Genomic DNA, 18,538 nt, shown 5'->3' with positions numbered 1-18,538 from the left:
CCTCAGTTGGCAAGAGGCGCTGCTGAGAAGAGGTGAGGTTACGTTCGTGCTCCTGGTTATGATACGTTCCTGGTTATGGAGCAATTGAATGTGTTAGAAGTGTTAAAATACAGCTCAAACCTTGCTTGTTATGCTCATAAATTAAGTGTTGAGACATTGTTGGTTGTTGTTAGTGTGAATCTTTTTTATTTTTTGTTGAGTACAGCAGTCTATTGCAACAAGCTAGTATTAAGCTAGGTTGCAAGACCATACAGGCAGCTTCTCATGTGTTTCCTGGTTTGTTCTCTTAAGGGTGTGCACGCAGAAGCTCCATGAGTTCGCTGTACTAAATTTATGTTTATTCAAACAGATGTGGGAGAGTAAACCTGCCTCAGTTGGCAAAGAAACAGACGACTCCTTCAACTCTTTATTGCCAACACAAGGCAGAGAGATTGCCCGGCCTAGAGTGCAAAGGCAGAGCGGTGCCGGTTACAACAGCGTAAGTGGAATAACTGATAACGCTGTAGCTAAACATATAAACACCAACACGAGCACTCCCATGAGCCTTTGCTAACAGCACCTCCCTTAACAGAGTGCGTCTGCTGGGTGCGCTGACGCTGGTCCTGTCTGCATCATACTTGGAGTGTGCGATGCAGACTACAATACAGAAAAAAGAAAAACAAGTATCCACGTGCTGGAGGAAATCTTCTTCCTAAGTAAGTTTATGATGAAAACCTCATCTGTGTAAGATTGTTCATACTCTTTTCTAAATTTACCTCATAGTTTTGATACTCTCACAGCGTCTCCCTCCTTAAATTTAAAAGCTGACAGCTCAGGCGGATTCACCTTGTACAGCATTTTACACACTAATTTCTCATTGTCTGTGTTTACGCCGTAGGGTGCCATTTTGATAGATCTGTGGTATGATTTGTTATAAACTTCTAGGATATCCTGTATGACATTTACATATCTATGTGAGTGGACTGATGTCAAAGATTTCCACATACGCGTCTTCAAAGTTCTGTTAAAACATTCAACAAAGGATGCTTGGATCTCGCTAGATGTTGATAAATGTGTGATGTCATGCCAAGCTAACACTCTTTGAAAATGGGTATTATAAAATTCAGTTCCTCTGAAGTTTAACGGGCACACGACCGTCACTCAGAAGGTCCTCAAAAACTGTTGCAACAGCGTGTCCAGACTTTGAGTTAAGGCATCTGACCCATGAGTACTTAAAGAATACATCAATACACGTTAACAAATACTTAACATTATCATTGTCTGATGCATATTCCTGCTTGTCCACCAAATCAGCCTGAAATTGTTTGTTGATTCCGGTCACCAAAACCCTGTTTCATCCGTGCAGGTTTATGGAGGGTATACGTGTCATCTGACTTCAAAGACTGTTTCACAACGTGTAACGTCGGTTTAATATCTGATGACTCATTGGCTGCTATGCGGAGTTTGTTCACACTTGACAAGCCCCCAGGGTGTGCTGGGTTATATTTGACGCAATGTGTTTTCCATGACTACGTCGACACACAAATGAGCAGACTGTATCGGTTAACACGAGTTTTTAATGCGAAGTGTAGTGAGTTTAACAGCCGTCACACCGCGCTCCTTTGGGTATTTGTTGAGATGCAGGAGGCGGTGAAGGAGATGTTGATGGAGGTGTGTCGGGTATGGTCTGTACAGGTAGTGGGGATTAACCATACATGTCCTGGTTGGTTTTAGTGACAGCTGTAATAGAAAAAATGATGATATTATTATTATATTATTATCTTGCTCTCGACGGAGACGGTCGCATCTTTCGCTCTCCCCTGCCCTCCCCTTTCTACCCTGCTGCTGATGGCTGTGAGTGCCTCCCTTACACATCGACCGAATAAGAATCAAAATGGATCTGGCAAACTGGGCCCTCAACACTATCGGGGAAAGGGGAGCCCCCATGTCCCAGTGGAACAGACTTCATTGGATACGTAGTCAACTCTTGGAGTGTGTGGAGACCTGTGTGTCTTTCAGCGCTTTTGCTTGAGGACGTGGAAGACGTACACATATTCGGCTTTTTGGTGACGGTATCTCTCCTGTCTGGGCTTGGAGGATATCTGCTTTACCGGGAAATTAAGAAAATCTGGGCAGCAGTTCGGCACTTGGCGAGACTGCACAACCAGACGGATGGGCTATACAGAACCTTACAGACTCAGACTCAATACCTGATGGACCTGAGCCGCAAGCTGGATTCCCGCAGTCCAGTTGCGAACGTGCTCGCAGGTGAAATGGATTAGATCTGGAGATAAGGGTACACAGTAAAAATGCCAGTGTTAAAATCTTAGGTGTAGTGTTAAATAAAAAGTGTTGGTGTTGTATTAACAACACACAGCTGTAAAATAACACTGCCAGTGTAACTTCTTACATATTTAAGTTGTTAAATTCAAACGTTAATTGGTTGGTGTTGCTTAAGCCACGCCTTCGCTTTACGGCTGCAAAGTGCCGTCTGCTTTCTGTCGGTTGCCAGCAGTCACTCGGTCTGACATTACCGTTTCTTTTAACCTGCAGAAGACAAAATTACTTCCTAAAGGTAAGCTAAATGCCCAGTCTTGATTAGTGTTTTGATGGAAATGTGCTTTTTAGTTTGTGACATCAAAAAATATACTATATTTAACCTATTTTGAATGGAAAGTTCACCAAATTCAAGGTCCCGCCATTTTGCCAAATCTGGGGAGCGGTAAATTTGAATTCTAATGTTATATTTGGTCAGTTGTAGTAGTCATTTTACAGCGTAAATATGACTCGTCTGGCGGTATGGCCTTAAATATTGTCGATGTGTGCATTTACAAAGGTAGCAATACAAACTGCTAATGAGCCTTCAAGAGGACGTGGGGGACGTTCCCTCCAAAAACCAGTATGCTACCTAGCCATTGATCGCCAGGCGCTGAACCTTGTTGAGGCGCCCTCGCGCACGGCTGAGGATTTCATGGTTTTACTTTTGGACCTCTGCTGTCACTGCATTTAACAAACGGACTCTGCCTGGGCTAGCTCGCTATCATCGCCATTTGCGCTTATATCATTTAAACAAAATTTGCAATCTACCACAGAGCAGGGGCAGTTTCATTCACAATGTGCACGTTTGATCTTGCTACGGGTGTGCGCACGCTTGATTTCGTGGGCTACAGAAATCAAAATGACAACCGGCATAAACGGGAGAAGTTAGAGGAAAAGGGAAGAGCAAAGGAAAATTTCAGGCTTTCTATTTAAAAAAAAATAAATAAAAAATCAAAGCATGAAAGGTAAATACCAACTTTCATGTATTTTGATACACAAATTGAACATTTAATGCAAAATTTAGGGCTGCAACAATTCCTCAAGTAACTCAAATAATCCTAAAAATCTTCGATACAAATTTGTTGCTTCGATGTTTCCTTTTAATGCTGCAGCTTAGGTGTCTCCGTGTAAGTGGAGCATTTCATTCACATTAGGGACCCTTTAACAGGAGTGGATATTCGCTGACAGGTTTTTCCCCGCCCCCACTGCGCTGTGCTGTGAGTGTGCACATGTGCGTTGTACTTGCTGTGCAGAGAATGTTAGTTTTTTCTTTTCTTTTCAGCAGCTGTTTTAAGTGCTGTCTGCACTTGCACAGCCATTACTGAGATGGTGAGCTCAGGTGGCCTGAAAGGAAACGTTTTTCTAGTCCAAAGCAGCAGGGCTTGTTCCTGTAAACACAGTTACAGACTTACAGAGACACAGCTGGAGGTCCTTCATCAACCACCTGATCGTGAAAAAAATAAATTAAAAAAATAAAGCTTTGTAGCTGCTCCCCCCACCACTGTTTGTTTCACACAGAGAAAAATGAGCAGTATGGAAGTTAAAATATGCAGATGAACTGTTAATATGAAAAATAATTTCTTATCCGATTACTTGATTAATGGATGAAGTAATCAATAAAATACTCGATTACAAAAATAATCCATAGTTGCAGCGCTACTTGTGTTCAGAAAGCTATAGTCAAACATTAGTTTTCAGCACCAGTGCTTCTTTAAAATATCTGTAATGTGTTGTCAAAGCTTGGAGTGTGTCCATTTTTGTTCTGGAGAAATGGTGGTGCAGGTGGAGCATCAGGCAGTCCAGAAATGGGTTTGGGTTCCAGTGACAGATGACTGCTATGATTACTTGAAGTTCATTCAAGAGGGTAAGTTCAGTGCTCATTATGTTGATATGGCAGCTGCCATTAAATAAAGCAAGCTTAGTTTTTCTAACTCAAATGTCTTTCCCCATCATAAAGATAGTTTTTGGCCTTTAGGAATCTGCATTTTAATCAGCACCAGTGCCGTGCCTTTGCCAAGAGTCTGTTACATAAACTCTGGGAAGTCATGTAATGGAGTCGAAAAATGAACAACTCTTAACCAATTTCAAAATGTGTTGGTGGGTTCTGCTAAGTGTAATTGCATGTTGGACCTAAAGGATAAAAGATGGTCACTGCATAAATAATTATTGGTTTAATTACGTTTGGAGGATGGCATGTCAAAACTTGGACAGGGATACTTTATGTTGCTCAAAAAAGAAGATGTGGATTTGTCTAACAATTCTTAGTAGAAAGATTTAGGCCCATCTATGTGTTCCTCATGTCCAGCCTATTTATTAATTCCCCTCTCTTTATTGAAGTAATGAGCTTTGTTGGAGTAATAATTCATTCATTGTTGTTCATAAAAATGGTTATGTAAAATTTTGGTGAACTGTGTGCCAACACTAGAGGCAACACTTCATGATAAAATTTACTATTTTAACCAGCAGCTCATTGTCTGAAAATGTTATTTGAAATATATTTTAATTATAAATGTGATTGTCCCTTTACAGTTCTAACCATGTGTTAAATTAGCAGGTTAAGATGAGTATTTTTGTTCCCTTCCAGTTCATGCTAAATTCAACTTGGCAAGTGGAGTCTCTGTAGACCTGAAGGACTCATCTGGAGTCGATGTGGATGCTGATATTTTTGATGAACTCCTGAGGTCTGCTACAGTATCTTTCAAAGTAGTTACTGAGCGCTTTGGTAAGACATAAAAGCATTAAAACAAGTGTTACTTCTAATGCATTTAAAAATATTTATAAAGCGAAAGTTATTTTAATTTGTTTACTAATGAAGTTTCTAAATTTTATACAGTGGCACCTGTTGATGAGAGTGAGGTCACAGATGCTTCTTCAGTTCTGAAGATGGCTCATTCTCGTCAGTCAAGTCTCCAAGCTCAGCAAGCTCATCTTCTACAGTGATTACAAGGAACACCAAAGCACAGAGAAGACGACTGGTTGAAGGACCACCTGACAGTGAGATGGCAAAAAATGTGAGTTGGTTCAAGGTTGGAAATAGTACATTGATCCATTTTTACAATTCATAGCAGGATGACATGAAATCTGTTGCAGATTGTCTATGTAGCTCTGCACCAAAAACCAGGGGGAGAAGATGTAATGAAAGAGTACAACAAAACCAGAAGTCTTTCTGAACCAACAAGAAAGAAACTTGTCAACATTTTAGTGGCGGATATGATTGAAAGTCATGGGTCTCAGCCATCTGTATGGGGGTGGAATTTAACCTTTATTTTTTCGATTGGTTGCACTGTAATTTCATCTTAGTTAAACACATACATGTATGAAATCCACAGAAATGTCAGAATTATTTGAAAAACAATTAACATAATTATTATTCAAATAGTTTGTAATTGCTGAGAGGTTTTAAGTTTACTTATTGAATACATTAAATATATAATTTCTATTCATAACCCTTTGCACAGTTGGTGTGTTTGTTTAATCCCTATGTGAAATGGCAATATTTTTATCGAATTGTTTTTTAGGAGAGTCCCTCCTGTCAACGTTCGCATTACCTACGCCCTGGGAATTGTCACCCTCTTCCCCAGTTTGAAAGATAATGGCTCACCGACTGGCTATGTGAGTATTAATTTGCAGGAACCCTGAATGTTCTCTTCTTGGGTCAAAATCTGTTTGGATTTTTATTAATTTGGGGGGGGGGGGGGGGGGGGGGGGGGGGGGGGGGGCAATGTCGATTAACCATTGCAGCCCAGCTGTAATTGTCCTTTTGAATGGAATGTAATAGACAGTTTGTCTTGTCTGTTCTGTGATAGGAGCATTACTATGATCCTCTCAGTGGACAGGGCTATCTGGCCTATCGATTGAAAACAGTTCAGCGTAACACTGCAAGTGACTTCAAGAGGAGCTCCAAGTCTGCTCATCAAGGCGGCCCGAGAACTCTGAGGGAGACCTTAACATCTGAACAGCTGTTTGGTGATGGATGCAAAGAAGCAATGTCCATGATGAAACATTCATCAGACCAGGAAGTTGTCAAGGAGAAAATGAAGGCAACATTTAAGCATAGACAGAATATGCTTCATGATCTGGACCAGTCATCACACATCTTGGATCACTTCCCAAGATTCTTGGATACACCAGGCTTAGTAAGAAACTCAGACAGATTTAATTAACTGATTGATTTGTTGAATTGGATTGCGATGGCATTTTTTTTCTCTGTGCTAGATTGAGCAGGACTTCATCGTGATCTTTAGAGAAGACATCTTGGGGAAGTTCATCGCAAGATGGCCAACATTCTATAAAACGAGGGTCACCACTGTCAGCAAAAGCCTTCGACAGAGTGCTCATCTGGATGACCTTCTGTCCACTCAGGAGGAATCAAGTGATTATGGTAGGTATTAATAGAACTCTCTACATATGCATTTGCATGCTGTGATTCTTAAGATGGTGTGTGTTATTTCATTAGAATGGGATAGTGACATGGCAGCTATTCTCCTGCTGGTTCATCTCTTGCCTCCAACCGCGAAGGGGAAAAGACAGGGAAAAATTAGTGCACCTCAGGCTGCTGACCGTATTATCAAGTTCATGAAGGTATGTTTTTGGCATGAATTACTTTGCTTCACTTACAGTAAATAGGTCTCACTTTTCTAAAACTAAATTTAAAAAATGAAATATCCACCCATCCATTCACTTCTGCTTATCCTATTCAGGGTTGCGGGGGGGCTGGAGTCTATCCCAGCTGACATAGGGCGAGAGGCAGGGTACACCCTGTACAGGTCACCAGCCTCTTGCAGGTCCAAAACAGGGAGACAGACAACATCCACACTCACATTCACAGCTATGGGTAATTTAGAGTTTCCAATTAACCTAACCCCAGTAAGTGCATGTGTTTGGACTGTGGGAGGAAACCGGAGTACCCGGAGGAAACCCACGCAGACACGGGGAGAACATGCAAACTCGACACAGGGAGAGAGGGAGGGGCCAAGGTGGAATCGAACCCAAGCCTTCCAGATGGTAATCTAACTGAGGCAGCAGTGCTAACCACCCCCCCCCCCCCCCCCCCCAAAAAAAAAAAAAAAAAAAATGAAATAATAAATAATAAAATGTCCTTAATTTGTTGCTTGTGAGGGAATAAGAGCAATCATTTCTAACATGCTGTCTCTCAATCTTAGGTGGGGACAAGCATGGCGACCTTCCTTTCCAAAGTTGGATCTGTACAGCCCTTCCTCCTCTACGTTGGAGAAAAGAAGAGCAGGATACAGAAATTCTACATCATCCTGGATCAGAGGCCCATTCCCTGTGTGGCACAGACTGCAGTGGCTGCCTTCGATGAACTGTTTAAGGCACACTTTGTGTTTGCTGTGTCCTATGATGCAACCCTCCTCAACTTCTACACATTCATCCAAACAACAGTTTATGGCATTGATGTTGCAACAACAAAAGAGAGCCCCAGAGTCAAGGAAATTAGAGTGAGGATTAACAACACTTGAATATGCTAACATGTTACATTTGTAAGATTCAGCACAGAAATTGTTCAACTCTTTTCCAGCATTTGAAATTTAGTCATGCTTTGTATCCAGGGCACAAATTGCATTTGAAATGTGGGGAACATGGCTGTTCATCTGTTTTTTACACATATTCTGGGTTCAAGAAGCACTTGCTGAAAGCACACGGAAACACATTTGCCACAGATTCTGTTTATAAGGACAATGTTGGTACAGATAGTGTTGAGACAGATGATGTTTCTGCTCATGACCCATTGAGTAGCTCTTCTGTTGGTCAACAAAGTCATGCTAAAAAGAGGCAGTTAATGGATATGTGTAGCTCTGTTATTGCCCAAGTTCAAGCAGCTGGAGTTTCTGAAAATATTGTGCAGTCTTTAACTTGTTCAATGGAGGAGGTTGTTAATGATGTCCATATTTAAGCCGTTCTTAAGTGTCTTTCATCTGAGGTGAATGAACAAACCTTAAACAAAGTCAGAGAATGTTTTGAGAACATAGAAAATCCATTCACACACCTTAACACTGAAACAAAGAGGCAAAAGTATTTTGAAAAAAAATGGAAAATTGTTGAACCAGTAGAGCATGTTCTTGAAGTACGTTATGATACATGTTTGGATAAAACCACAGGTGTATACAGTCAAATTCCTGTTTATGACAAATTTATGTATGTACCTATTTTAGGAACACTTGAGTCATTGTTCACCAACCAAGAACTCAGTACCTGCTTTCAACAGGTAAAGTGTCATGAAGATGGGATATATAGAGACATCAATGATGGTTCCTATCTCAGAAATCACTCATTATTTTCAGAGCAAGAACATGCACTCCAAATACAGCTGTATTACGATGATTTTGAATCCACTGGGACCCAAAAGGGGTTCACATAAACTTGGCTGTATTTATTTTATTTTGAGAAATTTGCCAGCTAAACTCAATTCAGTTTTGATGAACATTCATCTAGTTTCTCTTTTCCATGCCGAGGACTTAAAGAAGTACGGTTTTGGTCCAGTCTTGCAGCCTCTTGTTAATGACTTGAAATGTCTCGAGACAGAAGGTATTAAGGTCCCATTTTCTGATACACCGTTAAGGGGTTCAATTGTTCAGGTTACTGGTGATAATTTGGCATTGCATAGCCTTTTTGGCTTGGTTGAATTGTTCAGTGCAACTTACTGTTGTCGATTTTGTTTAACTGATAAAGTTTCAGTCAGTATTCAGTGAGGATGACCAAGACCTAATTTTTCGCACAAAAGAGCTCTATTCAGAACATTTCAATGCTGTGGCACAAAATCCCATTCTTGTCCATTCTTTTGGTGTAAAAAGAGAATGTCCTCTTAATGCACTGCAGTATTTTCATTGTTCAAACAACTACGCAGTTGATATTATGCATGACCTTTTGGAAGGTGTTGTGCAGTATGAACTTCAGCTTCTTTTTCAGTACATGGTTAGGACTTCCATAGATTTAAATACCCTTTCAGAAAGGATACAGAGCTTTAACTATGGATACCTTGAGAGAAACAACAGACCTAGTGCAGTCAAATTGATGGTAGCAATGACCTCAATGCTATTCAGTCATGGTGCCTCTAGATTTTTGGAGATATAATTGACAGGAATAACAGCTACTGGAGGGTAATTCTTCTCTTGATTCAAATTGTCAATACTGTGTTCTCACCAAAAATCACAGACGTATGACTTATTTCTTAAAGCATTTGATTTCTGACCATCATAAACTCTTTAAGTCCGTATTTACAGATAAGAAGCTGATTCCAAAACATCATCTGCTGGTTCATTACCCCAGATGCATCAGAAAAATAGGACCACTCATCCATGTGTGGTGTATGAGATTTGAAGGTAAACACAATTTCTTCAAGAAATCTGTAAAGAACTTTAAGAACATAACCAAAACACTGGTAAAGAAGCACCAGAGGCAGCTGGCTTTTCATTGGGAGAATTTTTACTTTCAGAGGTTTCAGTTTGGTCCTCTTAAAGATTACCCAATTGTTACGACCCGTCTAGGGGCCCGGAGCGCAACATGAAGAGAACACCATTCGCCCCCCAAGACCCAAGCAGCCACACAACAACCGTCTATGCAAATAATCATTACAGAAACGAGAGGTGTCGTCAGGTTTTGGAACCAGAACACAGGGAGAACTCCAAGCACTAGCACTGGGAATTGCCAGTCTGTGTTTGACCAAATATTCTACCTCCCGCTGCATGATCGTACGCTTAGCAGAGTTAACGCGATACGCGTGTTGCTTGATTGGTGGGTGACCCTGCACATCAATGTCGTGACATAGCCCAGATGTTTGTTGGGGATGGTCAGAGAAAAGCAGCAAGTGGCTCTCTATGAGGGCAAGAATGTCAGCTTTAGCAGGGGCAGAAAGGTCAGCCAGGAATGACTCAAGATTATTCAGTACCTCAGAGTTTGTTAGCCAACCCACTCTCACATCCTCTCTCCCGGTCAAACCATCATCAGAAGGTCTGTAGGAAGACACAGAACACACAGGGACTGGGGCAGCTAAGCTGTCTCTCGAGATATAGCGTTTCAACATGTTAACATGGCAAACTCTGGTTTTCTTTCCTCTATCTGGAGTGTGGATCACGTAGTCTGTGTCACTGATCTTTCGCTCCACGCGATACGGACCTGCAAACTGCACTTGTAAGCTGGATCCTGATAAAGGCAGCAACACTAACACCATTTCACCAGGCTGGAAATCCCTGGTAACACATTTCTTGTCATAACGAACCTTCATCTTATGTTGGGCATGAGCTAAATTCTCCTGCGCTAACTGGCAGGCATGGTGGAGCTTCTCCCTAAAGTTACTAACATAGTCCAACATGTTATGTTGGGCTTGCGGAGTCTCCGACAACCACTTTTCTCTAAGGAGACGCAGAGGTCCACGTACCACGTGACCGAACACAAGATCAGCGGGACTAAATCCTAAAGACTCTTGTGTGGTTTCTCTCACGGCAAACAACAGCGAGGGCAAACCCTCGTCCCAATCTCTACCAGTGTCAAGACAAAATTTCCGCAGCATCATTTTCAGAGTCTGATGAAATCTCTCTAAAGCACCCTGTGACTCCGGGTGGTATGGGCTGGAGGTTACATGCTTAATTCCCAACTCCTTCAGAACCTGTACAAACAGCCTGGGCATAAAATTCGTACCTTGGTCCGTTTGAACAACGTGTGGTAGCCCAAACGTAGAAAAGAATGTAGTAAGGGCCTTCACAACAGTTTTTGCTTTTAGAGATCGCAGGGGAAAAGCTTCAGGAAATCTTGTGGCAGCACACATTACCGTAAGTATGTATTAGTGACCGGCTTTGGATTTTGGCAGTGGGCCCACGCAATCCAGAATGATTCTCTCGAAAGGTTCTCCTATCACTGGAATAGGGTGTAAAGGTGCCTGTGGGATAGTCTGGTTTGGTTTACCTGCCATCTGACATACGTGACACGAGCGGCAATACTTCAGCACATCCGATTTTAACCCAGGCCAAAAGAAACTACGCAACACACGGTGGTAGGTTTTCTTAATACCAAGATGCCCGGCCATACCAGAATCATGAGCCAAACTAAGTACCTGTAACCGATAGGGTTGCGGTACCACCACCTGGGTGATACTGTGCAGGCCACTGGAGTCAGGGGACCATTTCCTCGTGAGGACTCCATCCTGTAGGAAGAAGTAAACGGGGCATCTCTCTTCGCCAGAGGCTGCAGCAGAGGTCAGGTACATACTTAGAGATGAATCGTTTTTTTGACCATCTGCTAACAAATCCCTATTTAGCTCTAAGCTCAACTCAGATCCCTTTTCCAGCACGTCACCCTGAACCGCGGGTGTACTCCCCTCAGCAGGAGTCACTGGAGCAGGCAAGAGACTTTCATCTAACGCAGCCATAAACGTGTCAGCACAGCCAACAACATCAGAAAATTTACGCGACTGCGCACGAGTAACAGCACAAGCGGGGAACACACTTGAAGCATCCAACACTGATGCGTCTGAACTGCAGCTTGAAGCTACAGGCACATCAACCACTTCTGGGGTAGGAAAAACACGTCCACCAGCTAAATCGTTCCCCAAAATAAACGTAACCCCCTCAGCAGGCAATCGGGACCTCACTGCGACTTTAACACGGCCGGTTACTAAAGGCGAATGTAAGTACACCATGTGTAACAGCACACGGATAACACTCATTTCGATTTCCCATACCAGCACATCTGACATACATGCAGTCTCATCAGACAGTGGCAACACAGAGTCCAACATAAAAGACTGATGAGCCCCAGTATCCCTAAGAATAGTGACCGGCGCCATCTCTTTCCCCTCCCCAGTCCTAGATACATAACCTTTGGTGATGAACTGTTCAAAACCAGGTTCCACCCCACAGCTAGGTCGCAACTCATGAGGTGAGAGCATCTCAGGCAGCGGGGAGATTAAACCCACAGACATGGGGGACTTCTGACTCTTCCGCTGTTCTTTTTGTCTAAGCACAGGGCACCTGGCAATTAAGTGCCCTGTTTCATGACAGTAATAACACCCACGGTTATCACCACCCACAGTCTTGTGATTTTGACCAGACACGAACAACCTCACTTTCTTCTCTGAACCCATTTTCGCACCGCGGGAGAGAGCAGTGGAAAATACGGTTTTATGAGTTAATGTGAACTCATCAGCCAAGACAGCTGCCTTGGTGAGCAGTGTCACCTTTTGTTCATTCAGGTAAACAGCCACCTGCTCCGGCAAGCACTTCTTAAATTCCTCCAACAGAATGAGCTCTTTAAGATCATCAAAATCTTTCACTTTGCTAGCCTGACACCAACGCTCAAACAGCCGACTCTTCTCCCGTGCAAATTCCACAAATGTCTGGCCGTCAGACTTCTCACAACTCCTAAATTTCTGGCGATACGCCTCAGGAAGAAGTTCATATGGCTGCAACACAGTCTTTTTAATAATGTCATAGTTAAGACTATCCTCAATAGACAGGCTAGTACACACTTCTTGTGCTTTACCAACAAGTTTACACTGTAACAGTAGTGGCCAACACTCCTCGGGCCAGCTCAGCGCGGCCGCCACACGCTCAAAAACATTGAAGTATGAGTCAACCTCAGCCTCACGAAACGGAGGAACTAATTTTATGTGTTTAGCAATGTCAAATGCTGCAGGAGCAGTGGAGTGCGGGTGAAGGGAGACAGGAGTAGAAGCCACCGGCGGACCATTCCGCTCAAGCTCTAAAGCCCTGATGCGGAGATGCATCGCCTGTATATCAAGTTCCTTTAACCGCAAAGTTAAACGCAGATCTTCTGTGGACATACCCGAAGGAGGACCTAACCCCGCACTCGGCTCCAACCCAGCCGTAGGCGCGCCAACAACCTCTGGGACAGCCTGCGGGTCAACCCCCGCACCAGCCTCCGCTGGTTGCTTGGCAACCACTACCTGCAAAGGAAGCACGCCTTTGTCCACCAACCCTGCACCCAGAGCTGCCATCACATCCGCTTTACGGGCACTGTAAGACACAGCAATGTCATAACAATTGGCGATAATTAACAAATCCGCCTTCCTACAATTCTCCAGCTTATCCCATGAAGGAGCAATAACAAAATCATCTAGAGAAAACTCCATAACATACCCCCACAGCACAAGAAAAAACCACAACCACCAAACAACACACAAAAAACCAAGCGAAGAAACAGAGGACGAGCCCCCAATTCATGTTACGACCCGTCCAGGGGCCCGGAGCGCAACATGAAGAGAACACCATTCGCCCCCCAAGACCCAAGCAGCCACACAACAACCGTCTATGAAAATATATATACACAATGCTTTATTGGTTCACAGACAAACACACACAGAGCGATTCACATCAGGGTGAACGCAGGCCAAAATAATAAACAAAATGGGAACTAAAAACTACCGTGATCCGGCGTCTAACCTAAACCAAAAAGAAACAAAACAAATGACACTTGCTTACCTCCCTGCCTATAACAACACAGGAGAAAACTGAAGAAACACACTGGCGGCTCACCCCTACCCACTCTGGAACAGAACATATGTTTAGTATGGTGGATGGTTGGACGCTTGGGACACAAATGATGCTCTCGGGTCCGTGTGGTCCCTCCAGCCTCCTAAGTAGGGCGTGTCCCTCTATCGCAGCCAACCGTCAGCAGGCGGGAGCACACCGCACCAATCGAGCCCGAGCACCTGCACAGACAAATTAGCATATAACAGAGACACACACACAATACCCTTACAGACGTAACACAATAAGTGAACTAGATTTCAGTGAGTTCTTAAGGTCTTGCCCCAGGTTGAATGTGCCTTGTGTATCCACGGCTTCATGGGTGAAAAACTTTGGAACAGAATACCATATTGGAATGATTGTCTGTACAAGTACTGAAAATGAAATGCCTGTTTTTCAAAAAATTGTTAACATCATAGTCAAGGAAATGAAGCATTTCTTTTGACTGCTAAAGTCATTACAGAGTATTTTGATGATCATCTGAATGCTTTCAGAATAGAGATTGTGGATGATGTGTTTGCTGTTATCTGTATCTCTGATCTGATATATTATCAGCCTTATGACAGGCAGTTTTCAGCTGACAGTGATGAAATAACATATATTGTGCCCCGCTGCTGTTTTATATGAGCTGTGCATTGAAGGTCTTTAATATTTAAATGGGTTTAATAAAAATTAAACTTTCCATTTCTGTGTAATGTTTTAAATATTTATTATATATTTTTCTAGTGGATTTGGTTTGTATTGACACCTTGTGGTGTGCATAATTTACCTTTTTAACACCACATTTTGTTTTGTGAGTAACACTATACTGGTGTTACTTTTAACATTACGTTTTAACACAACACTACTGTAATGTTAATGTGACACCTGGTATTGTTGAATAGTAAACAATGTCTGGTGTTAATGTAACAAAAAAATGGGTGTCAATCTTTTAACACTTTCACAAATGTTATTTTAACACCAGGTACTAACACGAAACTACAGACTGGGACTCAATGAGGGCTGCCTGTGACAGTCTGGATGACTACACGGACACTGTAACCTCGTATATCCACTTCTGCGAGGACAGCATTGTGCCATCACGCACCAGGGTGAGTTATAACAGTGACAAACCCTGGTTTACTCCCAAACTGAAGCAGCTGTGGATAGAGAAGAGGGAGGCTTTTAAAAGTGGGGACAAAGACTGCTACAAAGAGGCCAAGTACAGGTTTAGCAAGGAAGTGGCCACTGCTAGATCACATCACTCTGAGAATATACAGCAGCAGATCTCAGAGAACGACGCGGCCTCTGTATGGAAAAGTTTTAGGCAGATTACCAACTACAAGCCTAAAACCCCCCACTCCACAGACGACCTACAAACTGCAAATAGACTGAACGAGTTCTATTGTCGTTTTGATGGTCAGTTCAGCAGCCTTCACACCTCCACCAGTCCCAACTACAATACAGCCAACACAAATATTCACCCCCCAACCTCCCCCACTCCCCACACCTCAGAGAAGCCCACATCATCAAGGACTCCCACCCCAGAGTCCCCCTCCTCCCCCACCCCCACAGTCTTTTGTATTCAGGAGGACCAGGTGCTAAAGCAGTTCAGGAGTGTCAAAGCTCGCAAAGCTCCAGGTCCAGATGGTGTCTCACCTGCCACACTGAGACACTGTGCTAACGAGCTTGCCCCATTGTTCACAAACATCTTCAACTCCTCACTGGAGGCTTGCCACGTGCCTGTCTGCTTTAAAACCGCTACCATTGTTCCTGTCCCCAAGAAGCCAAGGATCACTGGACTAAATGACTACAGACCTGTGGCACTGACTTCTGTGGTCATGAAGTCATTTGAGCGTCTGGTGCTGTCCCACCTCAAGTCCCTCACCGCCCCCCTTCTGGACCCCCTGCAGTTTGCCTACAGAGCCAACAGGTCTGTGGACGACGCCATCAACCTGACTCTGCACTTCATCCTACAGCATCTGGACTCCCAGGGAACCTACGCCAGGATCCTGTTTGTGGACTTCAGCTCTGCCTTCAACACCATCATCCCTGATCTCCTCCAAGACAAGCTGTCCCAGATGAACGTGCCAGATCCCATCTGCAGGTGGATCATTGACTTCCTGATGAACAGGAAGCAGCACGTGAGGCTGGGGAAGAATGTCTCGGACTCCCGGACCATCAGCACTGGCACTCCTCAGGGCTGTGTCCTCTCTCCTCTGCTCTTCTCCCTGTATACCAACTGCTGCACCTCTGACCACCAGTCTGTCAAGCTTATTAAGTTTGCAGACGACATGACTCTCATCGGACTCATCTCAGACGGGGACGAGTCGGCCTACAGGATGGAGGTCAAACGTCTGGTGTCCTGGTGCAGCCACAATAACCTGGTACTGAACGCCCAGAAGACAGTGGAGATTATAGTGGACTTTAGGAAGCACACAGCCCCTCTACCCTCCATCATCCTGACTGACACCCCCATCACCACAGTGGACTCTTTTCGCTTCCTGGGAACTACCATCACCCAGGACCTCAAGTGGGAGCCCACCATCACCTCTGTCATCAAAAAGGCCCAGCAGAGGATGTACTTCCTGCGGCGGTTGAAGAAATTCAACTTGCCAGCAAGGACCATGGTGCAGTTCTATACTGCCATCATTGAGTCCATCCTCACCTCCTCCATCACTGTGTGGTACGCTGGAGCCACCACTAGGGACAAACAGAGACTACAGCGCGTTGTGCACTCTGCTGAGAAGGTGATTGGCTGTAACCTCCCATCTCTCCAGGACCTGTACACCTCCAGGACACTGGGGCGTGCAGGTCGGATCACAGCCGACCACTCTCACCCTGGGCACAGACTTTTTGACCCTCTCCCCTCAGGCAGGAGGCTACGGTCCATACGGACCAGAACCTCCTGCCATAAGAACAGTTTCTTCCCCTCTGCTGTTGGACTCATGAACAATAACCCTAAGACTGTTACCACCACCCTCCACAAACGCTGATGACCCTATGTCTATGCACCTGTCTGACTGCACTGATGTACATATTAGTGGAATATAGTCTACATTCTTTTATCTTTTAATTAGTCTCTGCACTGTATATTTTGTAATTTTGTAATATTGTGCTATAGTTATAGCTCTAATATCTCTGTATATTTGCAATTTGTATACTTGTATATTGTCTTATAGTTTTTATACTTATTTGTTTTTTTCTGTACGCACGAAGTACCGCAGCAATTTCCTAAGGCTGTGAACCTGTTCACCCATATGGCAATAAAAACCTTCTGATTCTGATTCTGATTCTGATTCAGGTAGTGTGGACACATATAGACACTTTGTCGGTGTTGAAATTAACACTGTGGGTGTTAAATTAACACTGGAATTTTTACTGTGTACGTGTCTGCACAGCAAGGTTGAACACCGAGCAAATTTGGACCTTTGGATATACTGAGAGTGTCCCAGAGAATGTGAAGGCTGCCAAGGAAAACAACAAGTCTGTTCCAAAACATTTGTATTATCAGGAATTTGGCTCCCTAAGCCGGCCTGGAGGCTGGTAATCATATGTCTCCGGGTCGACGTGACAGCAGATGCACTCCCCCCTCTCTTCTGTGATTTGTGTGAACTGGGATCTGGACTACCACGACCGCTGACGTACGTCCATCACAACCAGCAAACTGTTTAGGCGGGAGCAAGGTCCTGGTACCATAACAGTGGTAATTTTGACAGCAAATTTTGATTTCGTTTTTGTTATTGTCTTTTGACGATAATGTAATTTAGTTTTAGTCATAATTTAGTCATCTGAATAGTTTTAGGTTTAGTCTAGTTTTAGTCAACGAAATTATAAGAATATAGTCAACTAAATCTACAGTCGATTTAGTCGACTATATTCTTACACAAAATTAAACATTATTTAAAAGTTATGCAATATTAATAATATTAACATTAGTGTTTCACCTGCTTCCCACACACCTGATCATTAACACCACCTTACTGAGATAATACGAGCGTTTTACAGCAGGACACGCTCTGAAAGGTACAGGGCAGTGTTCAGGACTAAGATTAGGAAAGGCTAATCCACAGTGGTGCGGAAGTTAAAATATGCAGACGAACTGTTAATGTGAAAAAAGTATTTCTCATCCAGTTATTCGAGTAATTGATGGTATAATTGATTCAATACTCGATTACTAAATTAAGCGATAGTTGCAGCCCTACTGAAATTTGCAACATACCATAAGCCAATGCATCACCTTGTCACATAGGAGCAACAGCATTCAGGTGATAGAGCAATTGTTGTAAGTAAGTAAAGTTTATTTATTTAGTGCTTTTCAGACAAAAAGTCACAAAGCACTGTACAATAATTAAAACACAATATCAAAAAAACCCAGATAAAACACCATGTTAAAAACATTAACATTACCATATTAAAAGAAAAAGAATAAAAATAAAGTCAACAGAAAGCCTGGTTAAACTGAAAGGTTTTCAGCTGTTTTTTTTTTTTAAGATGCCACAGAGTCAGCTAAATAGAGCTGGCGTGGTAAACAGTTCCAGAGCTTTGTTGCCACTGCCTGAAAAGCTCTGCCCCACCCTGGTTCTTAGTCTTGTACGTGGGTCAACTAAAAGATTTTGATTTTGTTGTGTGTGAGACTGTTGACATATGTACAATGCATCCAGGCAATTGAAATCCTTTGTTTTTGTTTTTTTAATCAAATTTGTATTGTATCGGCAGATAAAATATCGGTATCGGACCTAAAAAAGTGGTATCGTGCC

The 18,538-nt window shown here is 43.1% G+C and overlaps 1 protein-coding gene across 4 annotated transcripts; it reads left to right on the top strand.

Annotated features, from left to right (window-relative positions):
* The first annotated feature begins 11 nt into the window (after positions 1 to 11).
* Positions 12 to 8,212, top strand: LOC115795855 (uncharacterized). Of its 4 annotated transcripts, XM_030751974.1 has the most exons (12): positions 12 to 32; positions 350 to 478; positions 572 to 695; positions 4,067 to 4,162; positions 4,883 to 5,020; positions 5,132 to 5,309; positions 5,389 to 5,525; positions 5,817 to 5,910; positions 6,105 to 6,434; positions 6,514 to 6,679; positions 6,755 to 6,879; positions 7,461 to 8,212. In XM_030751974.1, exons 6-12 carry the CDS (start codon positions 5,298 to 5,300, stop codon positions 7,776 to 7,778), a joined length of 1,182 nt encoding a protein of 393 aa, XP_030607834.1. In that variant the 5' UTR covers positions 12 to 32; positions 350 to 478; positions 572 to 695; positions 4,067 to 4,162; positions 4,883 to 5,020; positions 5,132 to 5,297; the 3' UTR covers positions 7,779 to 8,212. The 4 variants fall into 4 exon arrangements, with proteins under 4 accessions (XP_030607834.1, XP_030607837.1, XP_030607836.1 ...); XM_030751977.1 differs by lacking the exon at positions 5,389 to 5,525 and having other exon boundaries at positions 4,067 to 5,020; XM_030751976.1 differs by lacking the exons at positions 12 to 32; positions 350 to 478; positions 572 to 695 and having other exon boundaries at positions 3,354 to 4,162.
* The last annotated feature ends 10,326 nt before the right edge of the window (positions 8,213 to 18,538 follow it).

Source organism: Archocentrus centrarchus, chromosome 17 (assembly GCF_007364275.1).
Source record: "Archocentrus centrarchus isolate MPI-CPG fArcCen1 chromosome 17, fArcCen1, whole genome shotgun sequence".
NCBI classification, from domain to species: Eukaryota; Metazoa; Chordata; class Actinopteri; order Cichliformes; family Cichlidae; genus Archocentrus; species Archocentrus centrarchus.
This window is presented reverse-complemented; position numbering and strand designations above follow the sequence as displayed.